The following is a 25,395-nucleotide window of genomic DNA, read 5'->3' as shown; positions in this document are numbered from 1 at the left end:
TGAGAGTGGGACAATTTTTGCACTTGCATCCACAGACTTTGCGTGTCAACACATGGGAATTATGCAACTTGTTCTGCACAAAAATGCAGAAAAATATTGATATTTTTTTACTTCTATCAATGCTTTGCCTAGAGTCAGGAGCCCTGCTACCATATATATATATTTTTTTAAAGAAAAATTCTCGCTTCCAAAGCTCTGCGGCTGCTGCTTGGTGATGTTCGAGCTCTGATTGGACGGAGGAAGTCACGTTGGCCCGGGAGCCTGTCAGTCCGATACCGCACCATTGTTCCCCGGCAGCCGGAAGAAAGGATGCTGCTGGCTGGCTGCTGAAAAGCCACCGGAGGAGTGTGCATCCCTCGAACCGGTTCTTCTTGTCTCGTGACCCCCCAACCCCGCCACGGTTCGACTGATCCCACCGCACCGGAGACTCTGCATGCATGGGGGGGACTCGACGAGACACTGCATGGAAGTGAGGGAGGGGCGGTGATTTAATTGACTGGCTGCACAACGACATGAATGGTGAGTGGCAACCAGTGTGAGCACAATTGGCCTTCAAGTTAGTTGACTACATTTTTGCATGACACATTGACTAAGGGGGGCCCTTTTTTCATTGTTTGCTATGGAGTGTGCAAAATGACTTTTGTTTAAACTCTGCTCAGTCTCCGTCCCCCAAATTGGGGCCACATTCTCTTTGTCTTGCTTGAATAGTGCATCAGTTTTTCTTCTCCTGCTCAGTGCTTGTGTCAGTGTTCCATCCTGTAGCTCCAGGGTGGGCAGGCCCGTGTGTCACCCACCCTGCGACCAGTCGGACACAAGACTGTTTGCAAGGCCAGCTTCCTGAAGAGAGTCTGGATCCCTGCAGAGTCCATTGCAGTGCAGGAAGGATAACTAAAAATCCCACCTCCTCTGGGATGCCCCATCTGCCCCCATCCTTTTATCATCTCTCTTATTGGTGCCAAAGTTTCCCAGCATGATTTCTTTTGATTTCGGCTTCTTACATCAGGTTGCATGAGTTCTTTTTCTGTTTTGCATTATGCAATTTGCTGCAGAAGCTGATGGTGTTTTTTTCTTCTTTTTACTCTCCACAGGAGAGAGGCAGGCGAGCACAGTGTAATATCAATTTCTAAAGGTAAGATGGCATTGTTGAACTAGTGATCACCATACATGCACTCAGACAAAACTGTTGCTATGCTGCCTCAAAAGACCCCGTGGTAACATGACATGATGTGATGTTGATGCAGTGTAAAGTCAACACAGACATCTGCACCAATCTCGCCGGATTATACCACCGAGACGGCTCTGATATCACTCTCATTAAAAGTGGAGTCTTTAGAATATTTATGGCCAGTTTCATACACGGGGTTTGTTATGATTCAAACATCAGTGGAATAAAAACATTTCTGAGCGTTGTTCGCCAAGCATTATAAGATGAGCGCATATTTACGATGTCTACTTAACATGACGGTTGTTTTATTAATATCTGTTATTAAAGCTATTTTGAACATTTAATTAACATTTTAATTGGAAAAGTATGATTTTAGCATAGATATAAACATTTCCTCTCACCTAAGTAGACATTAATTTAGCTTAACAAAAATATTTACTCATTATCTTAGCTACAGCATATGATTATTATTATTATTATTTTTGTTATTATTATTATTATTATTATTATTATTATTATCATAATAGATGGCATAAAAGACGGCTTCCACCAATTGGGTTGATTTTGTTTAACAGACAAAAATATCTCCAATCAAACTATATAACCTTCAAACCATAAAACTATTTAAAAAATGTGCTATCACTGATTTGTAAAAAATAGTTTTGCTGTCCTGTGATTAAACTCAAAGTCTTCTGCTTGGTTTAACGCAAAAGCTGTCTGATTTTACATTTGTAGACACTACTGTGTTATGGTGGGAAATTATTAATGGCAATCCGAGATTCTTATGTACTACTGCTACGGTATAACAGCTTAAAAACCCAACTGGCGCAAGGATTGTAGCTTTTTCTGTTGTTGTTGCTCTGTGAGTCATGTGATTAGAACGCAGTGCATTAATCATGAACTGAAGTGATGAAATACTAACATAACAGTGTATTAAATCAGTGTAGATAGTCAAATGATTAGAAATTTGAATACTATGTTGTGGAATGTGTGTGTGTTTTTTAAACACCTGTTAAAAAGAGATTGACATTCTCACTGTGATAGTTTATATATAAATAATAAGGCTTGTCTTCTGAATGTGAACCTCGCAATCCTGCAGCTTTCCCAGCCTGTGTGTGAGATGAAAGCCTCCTCGTCTCCACGAAATGCTTTGGCAGCTCTGTTTCTGCCAGCCAGCCTGCTTTTTGTGAACTCTGCGATAACATGGGAAAAATCCAGTCATAAATAAGAAATGGAGGCATGAATAATGTAGTCGAGCATTGTGATTGACGTGATGGCTGAGGGTTTCTGATTAGGGCTGCATGTGCTTGTGACTAGAATTAGAGCAAATCAAAAACACGAGTCTAACTGGGGCTGGTTTTTACATGAGGTGCCTTGTGATCGCGCCTTGTTTGTACAACTAGCAAAATTCTGTTATTTCCTGACGCTTGGAGCTTTCATCCAAAGCCACAGTGGTCATCTTTGCTGTTTAGTTGTGTAGATCATACAACACCATGCTCCTTGTCCTTTTTTTGTTGTGAGTGGAGGAAGAGCAGATCAATGTTTCCCTGCACTTTGTGTAAGCGCAGCTGCAGGAGGGATGTTGCTTGCAGCCCCTCAGTCAGTCCGCAAGTGCAGAGCAGCACACTTGCACCCCCACCCCTCCTTTTAATGTGTGCCGAGCAGATCCGTCTGCAGCCTCCGGCTAGTGCCAGTTAACAAATGTACAGCGAGCATGCGAAGCGAAGCCTCATTTGCATAAATCCGTAGATGTCGCAGCGTTTCCATAACTGGATTCCTTTGTGTGTAATTGGGGAATGGGTACGTGCTTTTTTCTTTTACCAAGCTCCACCGTAATTGAAAACGATGACGTTTGACAACTTTGCTTCATTATTTGCACACTTACGCCATTTGATCTTTTTCACACTGCAGGGCCAAATCTGTCAGTGACACACAATTATGCATAAATTTGCATGCAATGCCAGTGTGTGAGTGAGTTGACAAATCAATGTGTGTGCAGAATTCCTCATTATTAGATCAAATAAAACATATGATACAGATAAAAGAAAATGCCTTACTTCAACATGATTAAAACTTGTATATAACTTTACTGTAAAGTTTTTTTTTCCATTACATGGTGTACTTAAGATAAATTAAGATGGCTTTGTAATGCCAGTTATAGTCAGCTAGCATCAATATTTAATAATTTTTTGTTTACATTTTCTTTATGTCTGTTCTCTGACTCCTCACATTTTTTTTCTGTCAAGCTGCATTTTTAAATGAACACCACGATATAATCCACCATATAGGTAGCGAGCAATTGTTCAATCGCTAACAGCCTAAATTGAATCAGAGTGAAACATGATCATTCAAATCCAACTTTTTCTTGAAAGCATTATGTTTTCCACATCTACTTACAAATAAGATTGAACCATTCATGAACTAACATTGATGAATCAAATAAGCGACATCATACTTACATGTGATGTTTACGTATGTATGCAGATGAAGACGAACTGACCTCACAGCAACATCCGTCCATTTTATTTTAAGAACAAGCCTATAAAAAAAGAAAATAAAACATTCATGAATATCTAAGGTGGGGTGTGGGGGGTGTTCCACTGACATCATCTGTTGCCATATAATCATCTTGAGCTCAGCGGAGTCCAGCTGAGCCCTACCTTCTCTCTCTGTATCGCTCTTGATCCGTTTTTCTGTCACTATTTCTTTCCATAGCCTCTTCCAAGTCTACCTTTTAGGGCTGAGCTCGACATGCATGATAAATGAGGGCCAGCGCAAACCCTGGCTAACTCTTTTGTGGTTTCATGGTTTTGTCTTCAAGTCTTTCCAATTCTGGGACGAACCCTTGGTTTTTCCGAGTGTCTGGGAATTAAAATGTGTTAAAAAAATTTTTTGGGGGAAAAATACATGATCTTCTGCATCTCTGCTGTGAAAAAAAAGCTGCATTTTATGGGTGAGAATTTCACAATAACTCACCCCATTAAAAACTTGTTATATTATCTCATATTTTGCCTATGGTAGCAGCAGTACCAAAACGCAGTGTAATAATTGTCTTTATATTAGCCCATGTTTCTAATTTGTTTTTAATCAAGATATTCACTTGTTGTGGTCCTAGCTAAAAGTACAATTAATTGAGTACATTATAACGAAGGAACGTGAGCTCGTCAAGCCTTAGTGTTGCAATTGCAGGTGTCAGTTCGCCTGTTCCTTTGTTCAGCATTAAGTAAGCTGTGTTGATGCAACTTTGCCCACTGCAGGCACAATCCATGAAATGCTCCCTGACAAGGAGTCACAATGGCTGAGATGGCTTATTAAGATGAATCATGAAGAGATTTCCTTTAAAGATGTTTTTGTGTCTTACAAACCTTGTAGGCATCGAACTCCATTAAAGGCATGTATTGAACATTTGGAGAATCAATTTGCTGACAGAGAGCACTTTATAAATGTGCCTGAACAACTGTTATGAAATAACATATACAGTGTTAATGAGCAATAAAGCATAAAATAGTACAAATAGTTTAATTATATTAAATTCTAGTATTACATATTTTTTTAAATGAAGTACATTTCTGTCCAAGGATTTTTTTCCATGAAAAACTTACTTTTTAATATTTTTGCTGTGCTAGTGTTAATGAATTAAACTTCTATGTACATGAGAAAGATTAAGAGTGAAACTAAACAAGCTATTGTGTGGATTTCAAGTGATCCTTATTTGCTTGTTTGACGAGCATTCCAATCATGTTTTGGAATCACCTTTTATCCACCTCAGTGGGAGGTAGCCAACTATTTGCATATGACCTCGATATTATTCTATGACACTAGCACATTTGTTCTCAAAAGCTCATTTACATCTGATCACCCTCTTCGATGTGGCTTAGTCGTTTTAGAGAAAGGAAATATAGGTCAGCTTGTGGAGAGGCAAATGCATGGCAGCCTTCCTGTGTTTGCATCTTATCTAATAGGACAGAATATAAATGTTATTCTCTGACAGACAGACGTGCTCTCGGCTCCTCCCAGGGACAATTTGCAAAGAAATTGACCAGACAAGCGGATAATAATAGGCTTGGAGTTGATATATGTTTTGTTGTAGGAGGAAAAGTTCAATTAATTGATAGTTGGTAGCATAAAAACATTTTTAAAAGGAAACTGGCAGCACCTATCAATAGAAAACACAGACAGATCTAATAGAAATTGAATTCTATAGATTCAGCATTTACTGTTGCCTTACACTAGTATTCAAAAAAGGCGAGTAGCTTATTGATTGTTATCTTATCTGCATTACTTATGCTGTTTAAAACTTGCACTCAGTGAGAATTTCTGAGCTGATAGAAATACTATTTCCTAGACTGAATTCCCATTAGAAGAAAATAAAGAACTAAAGAAAAAGGCTTGTATGTGTGCGAAGTCAGTGATATTGTTGTATGAAAGAGTCTGTCCTGATTTCCATCAACAGATAAACAACAGTGAGTGACTTCTTATTTCGCCTGCTGCACTTCTCTCATTAGCCTGGCTTGCTCTTTGCTCTTTACGTTGCAGCCGTCTAATCTCGGAGCGCTCAGCGGTGCACTTCCTCTGGCCTCGTTTTCAAACTGCATATTTTAAAAGGGGACGTTCTGGCATGGAGGGGGGGGCATTTATGTAAAACACAACAGATCCTGAATATACTGGAGTTGGAAATAAGTATTTGGAAACAACAGATTGATGTAACAAAACAGAAGAACTAACAATTCGGTGTTAGATTAGGAGCTATCTAAACAATTTTGTTGATCCGTCCAGCTGCGACTTTGTTGTATGTCTTGACTCTCAGCGCTCCCACAGTGTGCTCTCTGGCCTCAGCAGGCAGCTGTTTTCTGACAAAAAGCACTAAAAGATCACTACCTGCGCCACATCAAACCGACACGGTTAGTGGCTGCCTGGTGAGCACTGTGCAGAATTTAACCATTAAAGAGCCTGACGCTTCCCCGGGGAGTAAGAGAGGCCAAAAGCAGAGATAATGAGAACCAATATTGGTTTTTCATCACAATGCCCTTATTTACATCAGCAGAAACAGCAGCATTACCCACCTGTAGTGACCTTCAGCACTTTGATTTGTGGCTTTAGATGGACTAAAAATGAAATGTGACATGTTGAAATCCATTATTTTAGGCTTCTTTCTTTTCTTTTCTTTTAAAGGGAATATTACATTCTTTACAGTGTGAATTCCTAATTGTTTTTAATGACTCAGATCTGCTAGAGGCAAACCACTCAGGGCTTTAATTTTCCTGTTACAGGAAGCACATGACTATTGTGTTGATAAATCACAGGCTGTCAACAATGCAGCATATACTCATACTTCATATTGACTATGGTAAACTGACGGTTATGCTACAATATGTATGCTAATTTTTCCCAAAAATGATCAAAATGAGGGTTGCAAAAGACATTATAAGGGAATTGTACCTCATTTTCTCAAATTTGAAGGAGAAAAAAAAATTCTAATCAGATTTCAAATATTATTGGTAAGCCTGAAAAACACAATAATGATGTTTAACTGCATCTCACTTAGATTTATAAATGTTGAAACTGTCCATTTGATGTATATTTGAATATCCATGTGTCATATTACTGCAAACGCCAAACAAGAAGGTTTGGAGTGGGCATCCAACCCTCGATCTCAGAACTGTGAGACTGACACACTAACCACTCTCTCTCCGGTACATCCCCATCCAAAATTACAGAACAATCTTTTACGTGAGATCAGTACTTCATGCATGACATTTTGTACTTGCCAAGTGTTTGTGCATGCCTTGGCTTTATTATTCTTTCCTTCTTAATCGATGGTTATATCCTATTTTTTAAACCCCCTCCTACTCTTATCCTGGCTCACCCAAATACACCTCCTCATCCGTTTCTCTGACATGTCCCCCTCCCTACCACCACTGCTAGCCTCAACCCACACGCCCTCCCTTTCCCCATCTACCATGTTAGTAAAAATATCTGCAGACAGCAGGAGAGGTGGCTCTCTCTCTCTCTCTCTTTCTCTCTCTCTCTCGCCTGCATTGCCGCTCACTCGCTCTCAGACAATCCACCCATGTGACTTCTCAGCCTGACTGTGCCTCACTTCCATTCAGCCTCCTTGCCTACCAGCCGGCTGCCGCTAATGAGCCTTTGTGTGGCAGAGAGAGCAACACTATGACAAAGAGGAAGCTTAAGTGTGAAAGATTGTCTTATTGCGGCTTGTAATAAAGCATACAGTATCGACAGACTCATCTCTCAGTCTGCAAACCCGTCCCCCAGTTCCCCCACGCCTTTCTCTCTTTTTTTTTTTAAACCTCATGCCCATGGACCTCTGGGGCTGCTGCAAGTCAGTGGGCCGAGACAAAATGGGAAGCTCTTCATCCATCATGTGTGAATTGCCGCATTAATGATTGTGTAGCCATCTTGCTGAGAGGAGAGGTGAAAGGAGTCGGAGTCTGTCAGCGGATGCAGGTCAGTGGTCCCCATGAGGGCCGGCCGGCGCCAGAGGGAGTTGCCGTGATGCTGGATGCATGTTTGGCTGTTGGTGTGCGCGTGCTTGTCATTGTGCATCAGGAGAAGAACGGAAATGTGTTTGTAATATCTACGAATGACTGTTTATTTTAGAGAAGTAGAGGCTGTTCATTTCTATTTTGTTTCATTGGAATTGTCCTTGTGGTATAATATGATAATAAAGAGTAACAACAGTTGGCATTGGCTGTAGTGATGTGAATTTATAGATAGTAAATGAGTTTGAATTGCTCTGTGTGGTGTAGCTTTATTAATCGACTTACTATTCATCTAGGGTAGGTTGGTTGAACACGCTAAATTGTGCCTAGGTATCAATGTGAGCGTGAATAGTTGCCTGTCTCCTTGTGCCCTGCGATTGGCTGGCCACCAGTTTGGTGTGTGCCCCTCCCTGGTGCCCGCTGTTAGCTCCAGCACCCCCTGCAACCCTTTTGAGGATATATATTTATATATATATACAAAACTTGGGGGGGATTGTGATATTAAAAATGTGATTAATTTGCTCTGTTTGGGAAGACTTTGGTTCACTCACCATGACCACATTGTGTTCATAGAATACTCCAGTTTAAGGCTAAGGATGCTTTGTGTATGTGTATGTACAGATGTGTGCATATATGTATATATCCAGCATTGGTGTGGATCTTTGGGTGCTCTATTGCACTGTCACATGGAAAAGCACAAGTTGTAGAGGAACATTGCTATCTCCATGGAAACCACTTTTAATATCAAAGCCTAATGCATTCTCAGCAGAGAGCCAAAGCACACACATAGGTTGCTAACAATGGTGTCTAATTTGGAACCTTATGGCAGCTGCCCACGCCAATTCTGGTGGAAATTTCCACAAAAGGAAGTCAAGCGGGAATTGCACTGATGAGAAGGACGTACGTTTTGAGAGTTGCAATGATGCACTCTGATTAATTCATTTTTTTATCCAGACAACTGAGTGAACCTCATATTTACATTCAAATTGTGGCTTGCAAGTCCGCTTTCACTAGTGATGGTTAATCTGCAAAGCTGGAGGTGGTTGCGGTACACCCACAAAAAAGGGGAAAAAATCATAACCCTCAGGGAACAATGGGTTTCTCTTCCTGGCAATGGTGGTTCTCCTATCTGGGCTGCACCCCTTTTTTTCCATCTCTTCTCCCAGGCGGAATGTCTCACAGGAAGCATTTGCATCTGTAATGATTCGATAGCAGAACCCCAGATGAAACGTGGCGGAGGTTTGTGAATGAAACTCCCCCACAAGCTGCTCAGAGAGATATACAGAATGAGGCTCGCTGAAGATGCCGGCCGTCTTTGCTGTTTTGCTTGCCAAGGCGGGTAACAGCCAAGCTATTGGGAACTCTGGTTTGTTCAAGCCATCCATGTTAAAACACACAATGAATAGAGCAAGCCATAAAATATGCATTTAGGATATGCTGTACACAAGAATGTACAATAGTAGAGTGGTTGTACTACAAAAAGACCATTTTGTGTGTAAGGTAAACACACTTCCAGTATGAGGTGGATTACATTGATTAAAAGTAGGTAGTTTCTATTTAACTCAAATCTTTAAGTCAGGAGATATTACATCAGTACTACTTTTCTATTTTCTTTCTGCGTATCTGTATTGCTGAATTTTATCTATTGGAATTTTTGGGGAGATTAAATTAGGGTTGCCATTTATGAGTTAGTTAACATCAGGTCAATATGCCAAATTTTAGACATTGGCTTGTTTCCCTTGGTTAGGTTTATGATTCAATGAAACTAAGGTGGTACTTTTCAGCCTCAAGAAATAATAAAAAATAAATTGAACATTTATATATCTGGGGCTAACGCAAAGAATGATGATAAAAGTAATTGTGAAATGTGTGGTAAATACTACCATTTTCGAGTTTGAAAAGTGTGTGCACAGGTTTTAGGTCGCATTAATGGTGGGAGGTTTTGAAATGATACAATTGGCATTTGAACAAGTGCCATTTTACATTGATGAAATATTACTTGGCAAATAATTTGACTATGTGATTATAATTGAGTATATACTCTATTCATAAGAAAGGGCTGTTACATTATTCTGTTGGTAAAGCCAACCTTTTTCTTCTCGAACCAGCCTTTAAATGAAGCCAGCAAAAATGAACTTCCTCTAGATTGGGTGGGGAATGTAATTAGCGGCGTCTCGCTGGCCATCGCTGATCCTTTGTGCCAAGGTGATCAATTGCCGGGGGAGAGCCAGGCGAGAGGGGGTTTGGGGGGAGGGTGGCGCATGTTTGTATGGTGTGCTAATTGAGTGTACTGAGGATTACAGAGGCCTCCTAAACTGGATATGAAATAATGCGTGGCCTCTTCCTTGTCTTTGTGTTTCAGGTGCAGATGTGTCAGACCATGAGTGGAATACTGAAGAGGAAATTCGAGGAGGTGGAAGCCTCCTCCTCCCCGTGCTCTTCCTTGAGGGAGTCTGATGATGAGGTATCCTGCAGCGAGAGCGGGGACAGCAGCGACAGCGTCAACCCGTCCGCCTCAGGCCCTTTCACCCGTGAGTGCCATTCACCACGTACCCACTTACAAACACTAACAAAGCACGTCATCCGAGCGAGGGAAGGAATGTTGTTTTATCATTAGAGAGGAGGAATTAAAGGAGGTTGTATCCATAAAAATAGACCTAATGGTGTTATTTTAATCTTGTGTGCCTGAGTTGGCTTTTGTAGAAATGACTGAAATATGAATGCATAGTCATCTGTGTGAGGAGAGACTAAGTGATGCTGTCATACTACTGGTGTATTGGAAAGGCGGAGTGAGGAAAAACAGCATCAGCATGAATGAGAAAAGGGTTTTGTCAAGCCGAGTTGTCTATGTAGCGTGTTATCCTGTTTCAAAGTACATAGTAGAAATAAAATCCTAAAATGGAAATATATATATATATATATATATATATATATATATATATATATATATATATATATATATATATATATATATATATATATATATATATATATATATAAATATAAATATAATGTATGAATATATAAATTATACGATTCATACAATGAAATAATAAATACAATGCAATGGTCTTAAATCTTGTAAAATGTATCTCTTTGTTTGAGCTGATGATGCGATTGACAAGAAGCTGTTATTAAAATGGAAACAATTTGACATGCCAAGGAAGAGTGTTGTTAACCAGCCTGACACAAATCAGACTAACTGAACAGTACAGTCATCTCCTTATGTTTTGCAGATCACTTTTGGTGGTCGCTATTGCAGACACAAAATATATCACAAATTATTCTGTGTGTTGTCTAATCTTGGAGTTATTAAATTCCAAATGAAGGGTTGGCCCTATAGACATGAGCCAGGAAGAAAGACTACTACTTTGGAGACTAGCCAAAATTTCTCAATGAAAAGCTGAGGTTCGCTGATGAGGGGAGTGCTAACATAAGGAGAGAAACGCTCCCCTGGAGTCGGACGGTAGCTTCTGTCGGCCACAGCTGCGAGCGGACGGGGGCTCGCAAAGGCTGACCTTCTGTCGATTGTCGTGCGCTCGCGGCACCATATGACGGAGGGGAGATCTAGGGACTCGCTTGTGAGCATACAAGTGCACTTACACGTGCTTGTCGCAGCTGCTAATACAAGCTCAATGGCATTAGATTTCTTCTCGTTCGGAGGGTTGTTCTTCCATGCAAAGGTTTTTAACGCGGTACTCTCCAACTGGGGGATTTTGTGGTATACTGTACTGTTTCCATTCTTCTCCCTCAGCAGTGGAACATCTTCAAAGCTACAGATAAAAAGGAGTTAAAAAAAAAAAAAAATCTAGGCTCAGTAAATTCATTCATCTTGAGACTTCAGCCCACCCCAAATACTACTGATAGGTCTGACTTGCATTAATATTTGGACAAGAACATTCACTTGTTTGTTTGAATTCGCACTTGTTTGGTGAACACGTTGCTTGACAGACGCAGTTATTTGTACACAAGCAATTCAAACGTCACATTTTATTGTTTATCACATACCCAAACTAAATTTTCACAATGTATCCAAATGCAAATTAATGCTGGAAGAACAGTTTAAATATCCGACGACGAGTTTGGTAAACTCCTTTTATGGGTTCTACTATAAACCAGCAGGAAAAAAACTCTTCCGATAGGAAAGAACACGAGATAACATGAAAGATTTGACAGGGGGGCCAAGCAGGTCGTGGGGACCTCAGTGTTAAGAATATGACCTGTGGGAATTCATGAATTGTCACCCTATTATTCCCAGTGTTAATCCAACAGTAACAGTTAGTATTTCCCAGTATGTATCTAGTGATGCCTATTCATAAGTGTATCTATTATTACATGTGTTATCTATGCTGTCAATGGAAATGCTGTGCAGGCCTTTATAGCGACACGATTTTATCCCCGTGCTCTCCCCCACAGCCGGCTCCATCCTGAAAAGAGAGAAGCGTCTGTGCACGAGAAGGGTGCACTTTGAAAAGGTGACGGTGTATTACTTCAGCAGAAGACAGGGTTTCACCAGCGTGCCCAGCCAGGGCGGCAGTACATTGGGTATGTCTAACAGGCATAGCTGGGTCAGGCAGTATTCCCTCGGGGAGTTTGCCATGGAGCAAGAGAGGATACACAGGGACATGTTAAGGGACCATCTCAAGGAGGAGAAACTCAACTCCATCAAACTCAAGGTAAAACATAACACTTTGTTCTTATTTGGCTGCTTGGGAGTCTAAAAAATGTTTTCAAGCTATTTTCAATGAGCTCTCCCGCTTTCTAGTTGACCAAGAACGGAACAGTCGAGTCCGAAGAGGCCAACGCTCTGACGGCTGAAGATATTTCCGACGACGATATAGACCTGGACAACACAGAGGTGGACGATTACTTTTTTCTGCAGCCGCTTACCACTAAAAAGCGTCGGGCCCTGCTTCGTACATCGGGGGTTAAGAAGATTGATGTAGAAGAGAAGCATGAGCTTCGTGCCATTCGTATGTCCAGAGAGGATTGCGGGTGCGACTGCAGAGTGTTTTGTGAGCCGGAGACCTGCGCCTGCAGCAATGCGGGCATCAAGTGCCAGGTAAGAAAGACTTATGCCTAATTTAGAAATTGCCAACATTTACTGAGCTAAACCACACCATTTTTAACTTTCAAGGTCCCACTATCACAGATTTTTACACACAAATTAAACAACATCATGCTGTCATAGTATTCGAAAATAAATCAATAAGACACACAGATCCATGACTATGTAATTTGTGCAATAAAAAAAATATTTATCTCAGTTTTCCTCTGCATAGTTGAAACTGATAATGTAGTCAAAGTCTGGGATTGTTTATTTCCTCCAACAGAATATGTGTTAACCTCTTTTCCGATTTATACGCTTGAATTTCTTGGAAAGAAACAACTAAAAGGCTGGCCGCCGCAGCAATGAAATTAAACCGATGAGAGCTCAGCACGCGATAAAGCCTACTTTTACCTACAACACTTCTGGTAACTGACTCTGAAATAGGATAACGCTGTTTTGGTTTATTTTACAAAGAAAAAGACTACAGGTTATGTATGGCTCAGTGAGTCCAATCTATCAAATGTGGTAAAGCACAACCTGATGTGATAGTGGGTGTTTAAATTCATATATAATGATCACACTCTGCAGGCCATGACAAGAAATGCTTTGTTTCGTCTAGGTGGACCGCATGTCATTTCCATGCGGATGCACAAAAGAAGGCTGCAGCAATTCGAGTGGGAGAGTAGAGTTCAACCCCATCCGCGTTCGGACCCATTTCCTGCACACAATAATGAAGCTGGAGCTAGAGAAGAGTCGCGAGCAGGAACAAGCTTCCCCCACCAACGGTTACCACGGCAACGACGCAGTCAGCTCGAGTCCTATGGTTCAGCCGCAGCACAGGTTGGACTACGCTTTGCTGGAAAATGTTCCGCAAAGCGCCGGCGTGCACCTGCAGACGGCCAGCGAGATGGACGAAGCCTTGGAGGAGGAGGAAGAAGAAGAGGATGACGAGGAAGACGAGGAGGAGGAGGAGGAAGACGACGAGGATGAGGAAAATGATGATGATGAGGATAGCAGCAGCATTTTCAGCGGGCTTTCGGACTCCAGCACTCAGAGTTTAGCCAACAGTGATTCGGAGGAGGGCGAAGACGAAGACAGGCCAGAGAACTCGTGTCACGCCGACGTGGTCCCCTTGGCCTCGGTGCTGTGCTACGGGGACGACGAAAACCACGTCAACGGGAACGCGTATTTAATGAACTCCCCCTCGGCCGATTACTACCAACTCGGGAATTCCGGAGGTCCGGCTGGCCAATCTGGCGAACCCTACGGGGAAGCCTTAGCATTCCAAGAAACAATCGGCGGCAGCCAAACCCAGGGAGGCTTCCCAAATCAGCCGGAGGAACAATACCCGAGGAATTTTCATTTAGGCGGTAATGCGCACCAGGCGCCTCTAAACCACTACGACAACGACAAACAGCTGCTCTCCAAAACTGACTTTGTGGATCCGCCTGAGAACCAGTATCACAACTACCTGAATAATAACAGCCTGGCTCCATTCAACACTCACAGTTCATGTACGACGGCCGAGCCACCGCCGCCCCAGTCCAATATTAACGGGCACCCAGACCTGAACTTACTCGCAAAGAGTACCAAGAATCTTTCTTTACCAGCTGTGTAGAAGTGGCTGCATTTGTATCTAGACTCGTTCGGACCAAGGTCGTGCCGAGGCAATGGAATTTAAATTGTTACTAGTTTTTTCAGTTTCCAAATTTCAGAGCCGTACTCTTGAGGATGGCTTTCAGAATCAGGATTGCGATTGGTTTGAATGAGGCGTAAAAAAAAGTCGTCTGTGTCAAACTAAATAAAGCATCTACAAAGACACGAGGAGTTAAACGCTAAACTGGAACACACAAGGGGGAGCATGTATAGTAGCACTTAGTATCTGCTCTACCTCCACTACCTGCCTAAGACTACAGTATTCATTTTGAGTTTTCTGCTGTTTTCAAAACACCAAATAGTATTACTATTACACTACTTATCGCCATCTCTATTTATAATACTGATATGAACTCCATTACAACTAGTATAAGGATAAAAAGAATTAAAAAGTAGAACCTACAGAAGCCGTTTGATTAAAAGTGAAATGTTTTAACAGAAAACAAACATTTCTTTGCCTCGATTCAGCCTTAGCATAATATTTGAATGACTGAGACGCTACACAGACTTCTTTACCAGTTTGTTTTGTTGCATTTTTTTAGGGAGTACATACAATCCATGGCCTTTCGCATTACGTGATGTCCAATTTCAAAGCAGTTCATAGCACCGTGGCACATTTTCATCACTGAGGTCACGGGTTTCATCATAGGAATGTTTCCTAGGTCTCATATTTAATAACATTCATTCGCTTCAAAGCTCAATTATGTCACCCCGTGATATGTTATCTGGTACTCTCAGATGTAAAGTTCTAGTTTGGATCAAATATTGTACTGTAGATGGAATTTTTATATGTCTATCCTATGTGTCAAAATGTGTCCAAAAAGAATCTTCGTTAAGTTTATTTATTATTGTATACGTACAGTATATATTGTAAATGTTTTGATAATCGGCATGCTCTTTTGGGAATTGCAGCAGTATTTAAGGGGAACAAAAAGATATTGTTTTATACAAACAAAAATGTGCGCTTGTTTTATTTCCCCCCTTACATATGCTTTTTTTTAATGTCTTATAAAGCATGAAAAAGCCAGAGTTCTAAATTGTCCGATTTTAACCTTTGGGACTGAAGTACTGGTGGTCCATTGGATGCTGTGGTTTTTGGTGTTTATTTTTTTTTTCTCTTGAAGCGATACTTGAACGGTGGAAAACAATTTGCCATATTAGAAGGTCTGATTAATACAGGGATATTAATTAAATAGCACTTTGAAATGTCTCCGATGAGCTCAAACTTAAATTCCTACTGAAAACAAAGTAAATACAAACCGTACTGAAATTAATGGAATGTTTATATTTTTTATTTTTGTATTATCAGTTATTTTACTGACTTGAGCTAAGTTCAAACAACATTCCTGTCTGTTTTTTATTTATTTTTACTAACTGTGGTTTACTTATGTGGAGCCACTAAATGAGGTTGATGCGTGTAATACTCACGTATTAAAGGTCCATTAATTGTTTTTGTATCTTTTATGGCTTAACACTACATTTCTTCCTCTCCATTTGCAATTACATAAACAAATGGATGACAATCATACCTTGATATTTAGATGATCATACTAGTCATTGAAAATGAGAGAAACTGAAAAATAAGCACTTAAAAAAATCGCTAAGGAAATATAAATACTTAATTCCTAATACATCTTTTTTTCTTTTTTCTTTTTAATGGTTGTGTTGAGTAGTTGGACCTTGTATGTGTGCTTGCGCACGGACTGCTTCAGGCAATGGAGGGACTGAACAAAACTCTTTTAGTACTGATTTTGCCAAAGTATTCAGTACAGTGAGAAGGTGAGACACTATGATGTTGCATCCAGTCATTTTCCCCCACCCCCAGTATTTATGAATGATATATTAACGTGAATTTATTGTGGTCAGTAATAAATACTTTGCTTCAGTATTTTAAAATTGCTTATTTTTTAAATGCTGACTGTGAGTTGTAAAGCTTCATGTGCCTCTTTTTTTGTTGTATTTTGTGAAATGCACATGTTTTGCACAAGGTGATTTTTTTTCTATGTGTTTGATTATTTGTAGATAGGATTTGCTTAGTTTTCATTTTTAGATAGGTTTGAAATAAATGTCATTTGGTCTTCATGACGTTTCAAAGCAATGTGGGTGTCATTTGTGAATAGATGGCGCCCTCCGGTGACCATATTGTCTGGTTCATATTTTTGTTTCATTTTACAAAAACAAACTATAAAATCACCCTAAATTGGAAAAGGAAAAGACGCAAACATGGGCAAAAGCAGAGGGAAATGGCATAAATCTCTAATTTCCACTGTTTTGATAAGTAAAGAGAAAATATTTGGTTGGCCTTGACTTAATAAATATGATTTGTGTACAACAAAACGAAAATATTTACTCCATATTAGGCCGTGTAATTGTTTAAAAAGAAGATATTTCAAGAATATCTCATCTTAACACTTACCCATCCATGCAAGAGCAGAAAATTCATGTGGATCAATTTTGACTCATGTTTGCATTCAAAAGGTAGCAAATCAAAATGTGCTTTCATTCAAAACCTAAGGAAAAATGGAGAATATGATTAAAACCAATTAAGGAATACCTTGATTATTTTTATAATTAATCTATCAGAGATCTACAAAATAAGTTAGCCGGGTCATCTTTTTGAATCAGAGGATTACGTCATTGGCTGGCAATGACGGCCAAATCTGTTTAGACGGAAACTCACTACTAATGCTTTCGGGGCTTCTGATAAATGACTGCACATATTTATTATTACTCAAGTTCTCATGTTCACATGAAATTATACAATGATGCTATTAAAGTTTGCAGTATTTCAGACACCAGGTTTGGGCTTTGGCCTCTTTTACATTAGTGTGTTGGCATTTAGAATGTGCCACCAAAACAAACCTTTTCCAGCTAAACATGGGACAGTGCATCAGGTTGGTCCAGAATCAAGTACTAACGTAGATCAAATACCAAGAAAATAAAGACAGTGATGAACCGCAACAGTATTCTCCACACACAATAGATCACTTTCTACCAACTCCCATCGAATAAAATGATATCTAAGGCACAGGATGAAAGTTGTATAAAAATATATTCTTTAAGGCAGCGCTCATTGTGGTCTCTTTGGTGCATTAACTGTTTTTTTATAGCTAGATATTTAATTCAGTGTTGGCTTCATATGTGCAATGTAGCACATTACATTTTACCATAAGAAGTAATAGTACACAAGGACAAAAGTCTCGGGAAAACACATACTTGGGGATGTTTTTTTTCTTCTTACCAAGACATTTGAGAAAAATGTACACTTTAAATTGAGTGGCAATAGTCCCGATACTTTAAACCAAATATTTGATCTCAAACACAAAACGAGGCTCTCATCAGCATAGCGAACCTTCATTATTCCAAGCATCTTTGAATTCACATTGTGAGCTGGGGGGAGTGACCCGTCAAAGGTTTCTTCCCCGCAGTAGGCCCACCGTGCTTTCTCCCAACTTTCACACATTGAAGCAGCAACAGTTTCGTTTGTGTGTTAAAAAAATAAATTAAAACTCCTCGCAGTCATGACTATAAAAAAATGACACACCAGATGTTACCATTCAGGTGAAGGACCAAAGCTGGTATTTGTCCAATGGTTCGCATGGAGCCAGACCGGGATGTTCAAAACGGGCGCTCAGACACATGTTCAGTGTGGGCAAGTAGAACAGGTTCTAGTTGGAGAAACAAAAAAAAGTACATTTCCCTGCAATCAAAGTCTCTGGAATTGGAAAAAAATGCAAGGGGAGACTTACATCCTTGAGCTGCCACTTTTGCTGCACACCCACTACTGTATTCATGCCTTTATATTGGCAAGCCTCCAGCTTGACGGCCCCTTCCGTTCCATGCAAGCACAGCTCCTTTTGAATGTTGTGTCGAATTTCGTGTTGAGTGGACAACTCAAAATACTACGGTTGGACGCAAAGATGAGAGGGGAAAAAAATTAATGGAGTTTTAATTTTTGGCGACATTAAGGCATTTTTCCCACAAACCTGGTTCCCTCCCAATCCATGGCAAGGGTACATGATCAGTTGTTTGCCACCGTCATTGTTCTCTCCCGCATCCAGACACCAGTCCTTGCCCACATTCTTCACCTAAACACAAAAAGAGGACTCAAAATGAAAAGCTAACAAACCGAGCAAGCTGTTTAAACAACTCCAGTGTCTGGAGAGAGTCAGCGGCGTCAAATTGGAAGCTCTCCGGACCTGCTGGAGGTCCCGAGGAGAAACTAGCAGTGGGTCCATTGAGCTCGGAGGATTTAAGTTGTGTGGGGTTTCGGTGCTTAAACTTACCGCGCCGAAGCGCACAGGCTTCATATCAGGCACGTACATCTCTGGATAGATGTTCTTCAAATACCAGGAGAAGTTCTTGCACTGCAGGCGCTCGCGGAGGTTAACACGCTTTGAGATGTCCCCGAATGTTTGCTGTAGGGGGGGAGAGAGGGGTGAAATAAGAGCACCTGCACCGATATCCAATATAAACAAAGTTAAGAAAATGTCTGCTTTCAACAAAGCACTTTCTAGGCTTGAGATGGATTTCTGTACTTTGTATGACAAGGTATGATTATCACTTATTTAAACTGTACTTGACTATGTAACAAAAACTTAGTTTGAGAATAAGATGGGTGATTGGTAACTAAACTTTCAAAAACTTTTTAAAATCAGGTATTAAGACAAACAGGGATGGGCAAACTATTCCACAAAGGGCCGCAGTGTGGGCAAGTTTTCTTTTCAACCCATAAAGAGGAAACCTTTCCACCAGTCCGGTATGTTACAACTGAAATCAGTTGATTGCAGTCAGGCGCTTCTTTTTTTTTTAGCAGAAACCTGTTGGATCAGTTGTAACAAAAACCTGTACCCACAGCGGCCCTCGAAGACCGCTTTGCCCACACCCATGTCTTAAAGCATATAGATTTTTAAAGCAAGGACTGGTAGTGCATACATCTTTGGCCATCTTCCCGGCTTGCTGGTTACGACGGTAGAAGATGTCCTTGTACTCGTCCATCCAGACCTCGGCCAGTCGGACCTGGTTCCGTGTGATCACCTGCGTTCCCTTGGGAAAGGTATGGGGGCTCTTGGTGCGAAAAACGTGGCCCACCACTGAGCACGGGATGATCTCCAGCTGGCCGCCACACTGCCATACCTGCAGGTTCAGAGACACCTCAATTCTTGTTTCTAGAATATACTGAAACAATGCCTTTCCTTTTTTTTTAATATCCAGCACTCGAAATATCACCACCCTGACTAAAATTAAAATAGGATAGAATAGAAGGCTCAAGTGCTCAAAAACTGTTTGATTCCCAAAAAGTATTTTAACACTTGTATTTTTGGGGATTTCAGATTGATGGAAAACCGAGATCAAGTATGATGTGTTATACTGACTTCTTATATTTGTTATCTGGAACATTTTTAGGTATACGAATGCAGGGTCTGTTGGTGCTGGAATTTTGCAACCACAACAAAGTTTACACACTTGGGATCAGAAACTTCCTGCAATATAAATGTCTTCGCTTACATTGGTCAGAGAAAAATGAGCCAAAGTGTCTGTAGGGGGGGGAAACACTTTCATTTATATATTTATTTTTGAAAAATGAAAAATGTTTCCGGACAAACTGTGTAACACAGGACATGTTATTGTTCACCTCTGATACAATTGAACGGAACTTTAATATATTAGGCACAGTAAGAACCATAAATTCAGTTATTCTCCTGAAGACTTTCAGTGGTATGCATGACACATTGAGCTTTAATATTACAGCAGTTAGACAGAATGCAATCATGAATGACCTGCCCCACAATTTGACTTATGACTTGATAATGTGCCTGTAAGCGTCACCCTTTTGAACGTGGCACCATAATGAGGGCCTTTGGAAAGTTTGGGAATGCCATTTAGGGTGGAAAAAAAGAAAAGTGTGACTGAACAACCGGCAAAGAGGCATTTGTAGGATAGAAAATTCTTACCCTAAATGACATCTCAATATTCTCACCACCCCATATTTCCATTTCCTCATCATAGCTTCCGATGTAGTAGAAATATGCTTTCGAGATGGAGAAGAGTCCGCCGGCAAACGTGGGAGTCCTAAACAACATTTCAATTTACACACACACAAAAAGCAAATATTTCAAAAAGCCAATATAGTGAGGGCGCTTTTCTTACTTTATTGGATCTGTTTCATCCTCCCTCCTTTTTTTTTCATGCTCCGGAATACTCTCCCACCCGAAGGACAGGCTCCAATCAAAATTACCCCGGTTGTGGTTCTGACCGTATGGGGATGGCTTCATGAACTCAAAGGTGTTGAGATCAATGGTCGAGATGTCAGGACTGACCACAGCGGTTGAGTTCTCCGCTATCCTGGCGAGCAGCGGCTCTAGCCAGCCATTAAAGCATTCGCCTGTGAACGAAAGTAAACAAATGCATCAGGGATGACCTTCGTATGTCTCGGTGGTATGCGAGAACTCACAATGGGCATCCAGAAAGGTAAGCGTGTCACCAGTGGCCACCGACGCGCCCAGTAATCGAGCGGTAATAAGGCCTTTCCTCTCCGCCTGCCGAACGACCCGAACGATACTCAGTGCTTTTATATATTCATCCAGCTGGTCCTTCAGCACATCTGCAAGGCAAAATTCAAGTTCAAAACGAGAAATGAAAGTTTTACAGGTTATACAGGTGAAACAGACACCACCCATACAGTGACAAAAGGACAGAATGGCATGTAATAACCTGAGCAGCAGGGTGTTGCGGCCAATTATTTCCATAAAGGATTAAAATACGGATCAGGCATCAGTTTTATTTAAAATACTTACATAGTATTCCTATGTTGAAGTGTTTGCCTAGTAAATGGTGTGTACTTTGAAAGATTCAAGGTAAACATGTACAACCGGTGCAAGTATTTTCATTATACGTACTGTGGGCCATGGAAAAAAAAGTATGATTGATAAATTGAAAGACAAACATGCCTCTCTCTTTCGAAGTCCAGCCTTTGTTGGTTGCTGTACCACAAAAACCCATACCAAAAAAAAAAAAAAAAAAATGCTATTGTGTTTGAGAACTGGTCTTGAAGGGACAGAAACCAGAATATATTGGATTCCTTAGATTTCTGATCCCGAATTTCTTTACATTTGTAAAAGGCATAAAATCCGACTCCATTCCCCATTCTAATTTAGATGACAATGTTGATGCAGTTTTAAAAGCACATTGCTCCAGTTTCAATGGAATGGCTGACGAATGCATACAAAGGCGGAGAGAATGTCAAGATGTTGATTGGCTAAAAATCACAATTCTTGGCATGCTTGATTTACCCAGAATAAAAGAGCTTTTTTTCTGTTAATCCTCAACGTTGTACGCAATTTGGTCAAACCACTTTCTACAAAGTAAAGCCTTTGCATATCCGGGCACCACCTGTGGCCGGCCCCCTAGAAGTAACAGAAGCTAACAAACACTCAGGATTGGCTGAACTCTCCCACAGGATTTTGTTACCTCCCTCCACTGAGCTGTTTCCAAGGGTCAATTCTTAGCTCCAACTGTGAAGGCCCCTTAAGAAAGTAATCACTAGCAACCCCCTCTTCCTTGATCAACAAAAGGGGAAAGGGGCTTCCTCTATACAGCGCCATGTGAAATCAAACCCAGTAAAAAAAAACAAAATAATTGGCCCGTTTACCATCAACACTAGCGTCATCCACCAAGATAATCTCCTTGAGGAGGATTGCGGGGGATGTATGCAGGACGCTGCGCACTGTCCTTAACAGGGTACTCCAGGCCTCGTTGTGAAACACAATTATCACGCTGGTGGTTGGCAAGGGAGGACATCGCTTGAAGGTTTGCTCGATACATCTGGAGAAAGAAGCACAAAGATCTATCTGTCCCAAGAGGTGCAGGAGGATTTCTGCTGGAATTTGCCAAATGGTAGTGCCTTTGCCCTGTGTTTGCCACAGCAACTGGCTAAGGGTGTTAAGTCTTTGTGAAAGAAGTTATCTTTGTGGTTTCTGTCTGACTCCACAGATAAGATAAGAGAAGATATTGTTCTTTCATCCCAATTTACATGTTGCAAGGAGCTGAGCAAGTTTTAGTTTTACCTCAACTGAATAAGTTAGTTGAAACGCTAGAGTGGCAATATCAAGTTATCCCTATTCCAAGTGTTTATTTTCCACAAATAAAAAATGAAAGGGGAAAAAAAAGACCTGGTATCCACAGATGTGGACATGACACTTTAGGTCATGAAGGCCACAATAGATACTATGTGTTCATATTTTAACCACATGACACAAAATGTCTTTGGGCTTATCACGATCGGATGGCACAAGTAGTCTGTGGACTTTTTTCCTTGTGCTTGGTTAATATTTTTTTATTACCATTATCAGATTATTTGACGATGGCACAGGTGTGAATGTAGCTTTAGTGCTGAATAATTATTTGGGAAAGGAGCAAGCACCATTTAGTTTGCACAAAGATCACCGACACCATATTGAATTTAAGATCTAGGTAAACACAAAGTCTTTTGTGTGAACAGGATGACGAGCGCGCAGGCAAACGTACTCCGGTGGTCTTGTGTCTGCGCCCAAGTCTCGGCTCAGCGAGATGCGGTCACTGGCATACAGATTGAAGCAGTGCTTCAGCTCGCCCGTCTCCTTTTCCTTCTGTTCTGCGGCACTCAGGTTGTTGGTGTGGAAAGGCTTGCCGGCGGCCCCGGGAGCCAGCGGGTCCTGGGGAGGCCTCTCCAAGATGGGCTTGAGCTCTGCAGCTGTGTAGTGACCCGACAAACAGGACACACTGTTTGCACTGTGCCTCTGATGTACCGGAGCTTTAATCTGCATCTTTGGCATGGCGTCCCTGAAGTTATTAACTGCTCCCATCATCAAGCCCAGCATGGAATCGCGCTTCTGTTTTATCTCCTGTAACCATGGGTCCTTCTGTGGACTCTGGTTTTCCACTTCCCATTGTATGATAAACAAGAATGCGACAAAGGCCACAGCCACCAGGGCCAGTTTAAGTGGGTGCAGTCGTCGTCGGAGCACTCGACGCAAATATGTCATTCTTCTTAGATGAAGAGCCGGGAGGTTCTAGGTGGCAATGTGAACTGTTGTACATAAACATTGATAAAGAAGCAGTGTCAAAATCGGTGTCACGTTTTGGTTGGACAACATATTAGACTCAAATGCCAAAAAAGAACAACATTTAAAAAAGAAACTAGTAATATAACTTATTACTTTTTCATTTTGAAGTAATGCAAGTGATTGAAATTTCTGAGAGAAATATGTAATATATTGCAAAAATAAAAAATAAAACTAACCCACACAAAATTGAGTATATATTACCTCCTTTTGCAAAAACTGTGTTTTGGGGGGATACATTTAAAATACACACAAAAGAATATGTTTGGGGGCACAGACTGCTTGCAGTCAGCTCATGAGGTAAAATGTGGGCTTTGCATCAATGCTTGCCTTTTGTAATTTCATAAAATACACTTATTACAAGACAATGGGGTTGAATTTAAAAAAAAATCGGCAGTGACTCCTTAACCGGTAACTGGTCAAATAGCCTATATGGCCCCATATTTAGCCGGTAAGAATTCTGTGTGGGGTAAATAGTAAGAAACTACGGCTACGGAGCCACCGTCTAAATAATAGTGATTAAATCCCTATTCACCTAATGTTAAAATCTATCAATTGGCAATAACACATCAAATTTCAAAAAGATTGGTTGAATGGTTTAGAAAATCCCCTATTCATTCAATGTTAAATAATAGGTTACCGGCTAAATAGCCCCTGGGACTATTTGACCGGTTACCGGCTAAGGAGCCAGTGCCAAAAAAAATCACTGTTGTGGTGAAAAGAGAAATAAGAGACAACCTCACAATTGCCATCCATTTATATGTTAAATGCACAATGAACTCAATGACTAATGCACAAGTAATGGTAATAACCCATTCACTGCCATTGACATCTAGTCCATTCCCACAAGGAAAGCCTTGAAATAATCACAGATTGGACGTCCACGTCCGTCAATGGCAGTAAAGCAAGATCATTGCAGTTCAGATGTCTATTTCTGTTAATGGCAGTGAATGATCTTAAACACATAATCAATCACAAAGAGCATAAATATGTCATCAATCAGTCAACCCCAATGCTGAGGATTCCGTCACAGAAGAAAAACTTACCATGAGTCAGTATAGCAGGCGTTCAATAAAAAGTTGCTCCAAAATCGATTCCAGCAAAACCAAGGGGACCAAATTCATGTCTCCTTCCGATCGGGCAACGCTCTCCTAGCCGCACCGATGTCGAGGAAACGTTGATGTTTATCGTGGGAAGCCCAGAGAAATCAGGAAAAAAGATTTGTACCTACAAAACTTCCGTCTCGATGGCCCCAGGTGCGCCGTTCTCAGGTAGAAGGCGGGGACCAATTTACGCGCATGCGTAGAGCCGAGCCGTGCGTGTCAAACTCCATGGCTGCAAAAAGGAAACAGAAACATCATCGGGTCTTGTATATCAGGAAAACTGAATTTCAAAGAAATGTTATAAGATAAAACATACGACTTTTCTTCTTGGGATCCTAACACGAGCGTTCTTGTGTAGTCTCTCACGATGAATGAATCTAAGAAGCAGTGGGGTTTGTTCAAGAGCCCCATTCATCCGCACAGTTGCCGGGATACCCACGGGATAGGAACGCGCTTTATCCTGCACCGCATCCAATCGAGCCCTCTCAGGAAATGTTGCCAAAAGTTGAAACAAATAACTCGCAAAGGCAATGTGATGATGCAGATTTTGGTTATCACCTCCTAACACGTACCCGGCAGATGGAGCGGGACTCGGCGCGCCTCCACTAGTAGTAGTACTTCTGCAGAGATTGCGATGAGGAGTCTGCTGTTAGGGGGGGACTTGAATCCCACCCGTGGGGAAAGAGCTACCGACATCGGTCACAGCCGTGGAGCGTGTATGCCTTCAACCGGACTAGCGCACACACTGCAAGTTGGCGCGCCCCATGCAGTAGCTCGCCCAAAAATTGGAAGTTACTTAGTCCACCCAAAAACACAA

General features: G+C 41.0%; 2 protein-coding genes across 7 annotated transcripts; one reads left to right on the top strand and one right to left on the bottom strand.

Moving 5' to 3' along the window:
* Nucleotides 1-122: 122 nt before the first annotated feature.
* csrnp3 (cysteine-serine-rich nuclear protein 3) lies at nucleotides 123-16,472 on the top strand. Of its 2 annotated transcripts, XM_077616769.1 has the most exons (6): nucleotides 123-519; nucleotides 1,089-1,129; nucleotides 10,031-10,199; nucleotides 12,085-12,344; nucleotides 12,434-12,730; nucleotides 13,338-16,472. In XM_077616769.1, exons 3-6 carry the CDS (start codon nucleotides 10,037-10,039, stop codon nucleotides 14,334-14,336), a joined length of 1,719 nt encoding a protein of 572 aa, XP_077472895.1. In that variant the 5' UTR covers nucleotides 123-519; nucleotides 1,089-1,129; nucleotides 10,031-10,036; the 3' UTR covers nucleotides 14,337-16,472. The 2 variants fall into 2 exon arrangements, with proteins under 2 accessions (XP_077472895.1, XP_077472894.1); XM_077616768.1 differs by lacking the exons at nucleotides 123-519; nucleotides 1,089-1,129 and adding an exon at nucleotides 7,206-7,633.
* galnt3 (UDP-N-acetyl-alpha-D-galactosamine:polypeptide N-acetylgalactosaminyltransferase 3 (GalNAc-T3)) lies at nucleotides 10,759-25,071 on the bottom strand. Of its 5 annotated transcripts, XR_013304565.1 has the most exons (15): nucleotides 24,895-25,071; nucleotides 24,522-24,810; nucleotides 22,901-23,441; nucleotides 22,026-22,198; nucleotides 20,829-20,978; nucleotides 20,525-20,759; nucleotides 20,329-20,446; nucleotides 19,310-19,510; nucleotides 18,661-18,792; nucleotides 18,361-18,462; nucleotides 18,124-18,276; nucleotides 17,919-18,042; nucleotides 16,791-16,884; nucleotides 12,159-12,511; nucleotides 11,644-12,095 (listed from the first exon to the last, which is right to left on the bottom strand). XR_013304565.1 is itself a non-coding variant. In XM_077616766.1 (13 exons), exons 4-13 carry the CDS (start codon nucleotides 23,395-23,397, stop codon nucleotides 17,932-17,934), a joined length of 1,872 nt encoding a protein of 623 aa, XP_077472892.1. In that variant the 5' UTR covers nucleotides 23,398-23,441; nucleotides 24,522-24,626; nucleotides 24,703-24,810; nucleotides 24,895-25,069; the 3' UTR covers nucleotides 17,073-17,931. The 5 variants fall into 5 exon arrangements, 2 of the variants coding, with proteins under 2 accessions (XP_077472892.1, XP_077472893.1); XR_013304566.1 differs by lacking the exons at nucleotides 11,644-12,095; nucleotides 12,159-12,511 and adding an exon at nucleotides 10,759-11,441; XR_013304564.1 differs by having other exon boundaries at nucleotides 11,644-12,511.
* Between the last annotated feature and the right edge of the window lie 324 nt (nucleotides 25,072-25,395).

Source organism: Stigmatopora argus, chromosome 13 (assembly GCF_051989625.1).
Source record: "Stigmatopora argus isolate UIUO_Sarg chromosome 13, RoL_Sarg_1.0, whole genome shotgun sequence".
Taxonomy (NCBI): Eukaryota; Metazoa; Chordata; class Actinopteri; order Syngnathiformes; family Syngnathidae; genus Stigmatopora; species Stigmatopora argus.
The sequence above is the reverse complement of the archived record's forward strand: the minus strand, read 5'-3'. Positions and strand labels throughout refer to the sequence as shown.

Coding starts and splice junctions, on each gene's coding strand:
- csrnp3 (XM_077616768.1), top strand. Junction 10,200..12,084: donor CGCCTCAGGCCCTTTCACCC/GTGAGTGCCATT, acceptor TCTCCCCCACAG/CCGGCTCCATCCTGAAAAGA. Junction 12,345..12,433: donor TCAACTCCATCAAACTCAAG/GTAAAACATAAC, acceptor CCCGCTTTCTAG/TTGACCAAGAACGGAACAGT.
- galnt3 (XM_077616766.1), bottom strand. CDS start 23,397: ATGACATATTTGCGTCGAGTGCTCCGACGACGACTGCACCCACTTAAA. Junction 20,447..20,524: donor GATGAAACAGATCCAATAAA/GTAAGAAAAGCG, acceptor AATGTTGTTTAG/GACTCCCACGTTTGCCGGCG. Junction 18,277..18,360: donor ATGGATTGGGAGGGAACCAG/GTTTGTGGGAAA, acceptor GTCCAACCGTAG/TATTTTGAGTTGTCCACTCA.